At 63.6% G+C, this 6,000-nt stretch overlaps 1 protein-coding gene across 1 annotated transcript in view; it reads right to left on the reverse strand.

The window, feature by feature from the left end:
* The window catches only part of CCND1 (cyclin D1), a 10,817-nt gene extending 7,084 nt beyond the window's left edge, over nt 1–3,733 (reverse strand). The window contains exons 1-3 of the mRNA XM_028118077.2: nt 3,392–3,733; nt 1,627–1,842; nt 929–1,088 (exon numbers count right to left, since the gene is read on the reverse strand). Of these exons, the coding sequence (XP_027973878.1) occupies nt 929–1,088; nt 1,627–1,842; nt 3,392–3,589 (574 nt within the window). The 5' untranslated portion in view covers nt 3,590–3,733. The remainder of the gene's footprint in view (nt 1–928; nt 1,089–1,626; nt 1,843–3,391) is intronic.
* Nucleotides 3,734–6,000: the final 2,267 nt, after the last annotated feature.

Consider the following 6,000-nt stretch of genomic DNA (forward strand, 5'->3'; position numbering starts at 1 on the left):
AGGCCTGACCAGGGGCAGAGGTGACCCACTGCAGAGCTGGCTGGGATGAGGGCGTGGGTCCCCAGGCAGGGTTCTCCACATCTCCTGGGCCCTGCCCATGCGATCGGAGGGAGAGACGAGGAAGTCACAGGGTGTCAGGGTTAGGGCTGGGGGAAATGGGGGGCGACACAGGGCATGTGTATGTGGGTGTCTGCGACGAGGGCTGAAACGCTCGCTGCCCAGGGGCTGGGGCCAGGGCGGTGTCAGGGAGGGGCCTCCAGGGACCATCCAGAGCCCTGCCAGGGGGAGGGAGGGCTGGCCCCCTGCTGCCAACCGCAGCAGCCCAACCCCAGGCTGCTCTGAAGCCCCTCCCAGGACTCAGCTGAGCTGCGCCGGCCTGAGACACCCCTTGGCGGGGCCTCAGGCGGCCAAGCTCCTCTACTGGCCGCCCCCGCACAAGGGCTGCTGCCGGCCGCCCAGAGCACGTGGTGCAGGCACTGCGGGCCATCGCTCCCCACCCCTGTAGGCGCCCCTGGCAGGTGGCCCAGCCCGGGAGAGGCCAGCAGGGGGCCCCTTGAGGACATGGGGAAGGACTGGTGGGGGGGGGCGGGGAGAAGGACCGGAGTGAGGAAGGCAGGCTGGGCAGCCAAGGTAAACCCCTTTCAGCGTGGAGTGGCCACAGCCTGGCGGACCACCCACCCCCATCCCCAAGGTACTGTATGGTGGCTGTGGCCAGCCTCAGCTGCCTGACCCAGAAAGGGACACCCCCCCCACACCCAGCCCCAGAACTCAGTCCAAGGGAAGAGGAGCACCTCCGAGAGCAGGAGGGGCCTGGGGCCCAGCTCTTCAGACGGGGAAACCGAGGCAAAGGGTAAGATGCTCCTCCACCAGGGGCAAGGGGCACCCATGGAGCCCGGGGTGGGGGACCAGCAGGACCCAGCCGCCCTACCTGTGGCACAGAGGGCGACGAAGGTCTGTGCGTGCTTGCGGATGATCTGTCTGTTCTCTTCCGCCACGGGCATCTTAGAGAGGAAGTGCTCGATGAAATCATGCGGGGTCATCGCGGCCAGGTTCCACTTAAGTTTGTTCACCAGGAACAGCTCCATTTGCTGTGGAAGCGGGGTGAGCCAGCATAAAGTGAGGTGCAGGGGGGCAGCTCCGGCCCCCCCCCCACTCGGTGGGACACGGCCCAGAAGAGAAGGGATAGGGCATACTGGGGGTCCGGGAAATGGAAGACAGCATGCCACCCCAAAAGAAGTCCTAAAAGAGGATGTCGTAGAAGAGGCCAAGGGTTGGTTCCCAAGCGGGGACAAAAGAGACCCGCACCTGAAAAGCAAACCCTTGTAAGCAGCGCGGGCTGCCCCCGCAGCTGTCGCTAGAGGGCGCGCGCCGCCCACTTTTCGGCCGCGCTAGGGGCGCAGACGGGGTGGGAGTCCGAGCGACAGAGTGTGGTGGGGCGCGCTGGGGGTGGGGGGCGGCGGGGGTCCCGCCCGCTCCTCGAGAAGGGCCCCGCCGGTGTGGCCGCCGGTCCTCGGGGCGTGGGGTGTGCCGGCGGCCTGCAGGGGGCCGCCCGTCCTCAGCACCCCCCCCACCCCCGGGGTCCTGGGGCTCAAAGGGCGTCGGTGGGCGGTGGGGGTCCCAGGTTACCAGCAGCTCGTCAGGCCGGATGGAGTTGTCAGTGTAGATGCACAGCTTCTCGGCCGTCAGGGGGATGGTCTCCTTCATCTTCGAGGCCACGAACATGCAGGTGGCCCCCAGCAGCTGCAGGCGGCTCTTTTTCACCGGCTCCAGCGACAGGAAGCGGTCCAGGTAGTTCATGGCCAGCGGGAAGACCTCCTCCTCGCACTTCTGCTCCTCGCAGACCTGCCAGGGCACGGGGACCGTGACCGACGCCGCCGGGCCCCTCCGCTGAGACCCCGCGCCCCCCACCCCTGCTCGCGCCCGGGCGGCGGGTCCCGAGCGCGCGGCGGGGTCGGGCGTGGGGGGCGGCAGAAGCACCCGCTGCCGCGCCCCCTCCCCCGCATGTCCCCAATGCCCACCCACCCCGAAACTGAAAGGGAAAGTCCCCGGGAGGCTGGCACGGTGGGGGCAGGAGTGGGCACGGCTGGCAGCGTGCGCCGCGCGCGGGCTGCCCGCCCCGGGGACCCCGGCCCGTGTGGGTGCTCCGGGGCCCGCCGGGCCGGGGCTCGCCCCAAATGGGGTGCGGGGCCGCGGGGCGGGCCGCGGGGCTGGGCGCCGCGCTCACAGCGCCTGCGAGACACAAAGGTGGCGTCCCAGGCCGCCGCGCCGCATTTCCCCAGACGTCATCTTTTCAAAAAATATTTAAAAATATAAAAAAAATAACTGGGTACATAAAAAACCCCTGAAAATGACCCTCGGGCGGCCCTTTACCCAGGCCGGGGGTCGAGAGCTCGTTGCAAGCTCTGGGGAGAGCCCCAGGAATTCAAACTCGGGGCACCCCCCTTCCCCCTGGGCGCGGGCGCCGTTTCCCTCTCGCAAGGGCACCACGCCGTACTTTCAAAAATTATTTTAAAATATCTGCGGGCTCCCCGGGCGCCCGCTGAAGGCCTGAAAGTGTGCCCCGGGCCGCCGGCTCGTTCCAGAAAGGTCCCCCAAGCTGAGACCCCTGCAAACCAGGGTCAATCCCCAGCGTCTTGGGGGCCACGCGACCTTGCAGCTCGGCGTGCTCTCCGGCCCAGGCTGGCCGTGCGGGGCGCCCCGGGACTTGCAGCTTGAACAAAGGGGCCCCTCTTCCCGAGCGGGGTCCCCCCCAAGCTGCCCGCGCTCCGTCCCCGCGCCCCTCCCTCCGGTTCCCGGCGGCCGCTCGGCCCCTCGCGGCGGCCCCAGCGCCTCGCCGGCCGCTCCCCGCCCCCACCCTGCCCCCAATTATTAATAAACACTTTTGCTTTGCAATAAAAGAACAAAGATGGCGCATAATACTGGCACGAGCGGCCCTTGCATACGTGTCCATGGATATTAATTTAAAAATCAAATCTATGCCCCCTCCCCCTGGAGCAGGCGGCTCGCGGCAGTGCAGCCGGAGAGGAGGCGCAGCGGGGTTCGGGCGCAGGCGGGGGCCACAAAGGGCGCCCAGGCCGCCGGCCCGCACCCTCGAGCCAACTGGGGTGCCCCTGACAACTGGCTTTCCCCGAAGGGTCCTCTCCCCGACCGCTCCCCCCCCCCCACTAACCCCGCCAGGATAGGGAATTTCAAACGACCCCACCCCCACCCCTTTTTCGTTCAAAAAATACCCACAATATCTATATATTTTGAAAATGCGATTCCTAGCAGCACCCCGGCAAACTTCAAAGTTGGGGTGGGAGAGAAGGGAGGGAGACGAGCGGCAAAGAAATGTGGGTTTGGGCAACAAGTTGCAGGAAAAGCCCTAAGAGAGCCGCCCGAAGCCCCGCACCTCCAGCATCCAGGTGGCCACGATCTTCCGCATGGACGGCAGGATCTCCTTCTGCACACACTTGAAGTAGGACACGGAGGGTGCGCAGGTCTCCTCCGCCTTGAGCATGGCCCGCAGCACCCGGTCGTTGAGGAGGTTGGCATCGGGGTACGCCCGGCGGATGGTCTCCACCTCGCAGCATAAGAGTTGGTGTGCCATGGCTGGGGCTCTACTGAGCGGCCTGGGGACGGCGGCGGGTCCCGGGTCGGTGCGCGCTCGGCTCTAGCTCCCGCTACCCCGCGCTCCCTCGAGCTCGTCTGCCCCTCGCCGGAGCGCGCGGACGCTGCTGCTCGCTGCTACTGCGCCGACAGCCCTCTGGAGGCTCCAGGACTTTGCAACTTCCAACAAAACTCCCCTGTAGTCCGTGTGACGTTACTGTTGTTAAGCAGAGATCAAAGCCGGGCAGAGAATGGGAGCGGGCGGGGGGGGGGGTGGGGGCTGGCGGGCGCAGGGGGAGGGGGCGCGGGCTGCGAGCGCCGGGGAGCGGAGAGGGGCAGAGCCCAAAAGCCATCCCCGAGGCGCCGCGCCTGCCCCGCGGCGGAGTTGTCCCCGAAGCCTGGTTTTCATAGAAATGCAAATCGCCCAAGGCTGCCTTTCTCCCCGCCGGGAAAGAGGGGTGCAGGGGTGTCTGCCCTCCCCGAGTGGGTCCCCCGGGATTTGGGGGGTGGGTGGAGGTGGCTCTGCAGGGGGGGAACAACTGGGGTGGGGGGACCGCATGGGGGGGACTCTGGGGCTCGGCGACACCCTATATCCGAGCCGGGAGAATGGGCGCATTTCCGAAAACGCCACGAGGGCACCCACGGGCGGAGAGGCGGCCAAGGGACCTCAGCGTCTACATCTTCTTTCATTTTCATTAACACGTGTAAGTTTCAGGAACCACTTAGCACTCAGGGACGCGAAGCAGAGTCCGCGACCCTGGTGGAGGCTTCGTGCCGGCGTCAGGGGGGGTCGTTGCAAATGCCCGAGGGGGTATCCCTAAGCCATAAAGGGATTTCAGCCTAGCATGTGCTCGCTCAAAAAATAAAATAAATAAAATAAATGCCCGAAAATTCCAGCAGCAGCCCAAGATGGTGGCCAGCATTTCCTTCATCCTGTCCTCCTGCCTGGGGGATCTGCGGGTTGTCTTCCTACCTTGGCCAATACATCCTTTCAGGGATCCCCAATCCCCCCTCAACCCCCCACGCCCATCCCAGCAATTTAAGAACTAGGAAAACGCCCTGAATGGAAGGCTACAAAATAGTGGTCTCTGTCCTGACTTATTTTTTAATTAAAAAAAAATAATAAATCGCTGGAAATATTAGTCGCTTCTCTTGCCTGTGACAAGACCACCGGAAGCTTCCTAATTGGTTTTTTGGGGGTGTGGACATCTCTGCACCTTTACAATTAGCCCGGGGCTGCATTCGTGAGCCTGTGGGGGGGGGGGATGGCAGGGGCTGGCAGAAATTAGAACAATTGTTAAGTTAAAGAAATGGGTGTATTGATCTGCTTTTAAACAAAATCTAGATATATTAGTGGTTATACGAGAGGGAACGCAATGTTATCGCTATCTTAAGAGCCATATAAAAGAATATAAAAAAGTGGGTTTTTAAAAATTTTTGTTCAGATTTAGTCTTTTTGGTGCCTTTTTTTTTTAAATAAAAGGACATTTTGCCAAATCTTAAGTTTTTTTGAGAAGTTTTCACACTACTTGCTCCCAACTAAGAAAACTGTTCATTTACTTCCCTCTGAATATAGTTTAGTGTCATCAAACCGCCGTATCCCCTAACATTAAAGGCTCAAAGAAAACGGATGAAAAAGCCCCCTCCCCTTCGCAAGGGTGCACGCAGTGAGACAAAACACCCCCCTCTCAGGGCTGAATCTTCGCGTTCCCCTCCCCCGCCGGGAATTAGGGTTACTAATATTCCGGGTCCAGGAGGGTAATTACCCCCGGCTCACGCCTCGGAAGCGGTGGGTGGCCCGAGCAGGGAGCGCCCACCGCCTTGTCCCCCTCCCCGGGCACCCACGGTCGCGTCGGCCCCGGGCACGCCGGTGCCTCGCAGTCGCAGCAGCCCGCGCACGAGGGCGGCCCGGCTGCTTTTTCATTCATAAAATCCCAACCGGGCGGCTGCCCCGATGATTTATGGGGCTGCGCGCTATTACCGGGCGGCTGCTGCCCCGCGGGGCGAGGGGTCCGAGCCCCGCGGGCGCCCCGGCCCGGCCCGAGGAGGCCGGCGACGGCGAGGGGCAGCGGGTCATAAAGAGGCTCGCCCACTACGGCAAAACGGGCTCCGGGTCCAGGAGGGAGCTTCCCCCTAACCCAGGAGAAAGACAGAGGAAACTGGAATTAGCATGAGCCAATGGGGGCGCGGCGCTGTTACTAGGCGGACCGGGCAGATCTCAACTAGGAACTTCGTTGATTTCCCCGCTCAGGGACGGGCGCAAAAGTGCAAGCCCGGCCGACGAGCGTGAAGAGCCGTCCAGGAACCCGCGGGGGAGGCGCAGGAATTTGGGGCCTGGCGGGGAGCGCGAGTGGCCCAGCCCCCACCCCGGGGCGCCCAGATACGCGTCCCTGGAGCTATAGAGGGGTCGGC

This window comes from Eumetopias jubatus, unplaced genomic scaffold (genome assembly GCF_037043125.1).
Source record: "Eumetopias jubatus isolate StellerSeaLion01/CBP00866 unplaced genomic scaffold, mEumJub1_p1.0 scaffold_13, whole genome shotgun sequence".
NCBI classification, from domain to species: Eukaryota; Metazoa; Chordata; class Mammalia; order Carnivora; family Otariidae; genus Eumetopias; species Eumetopias jubatus.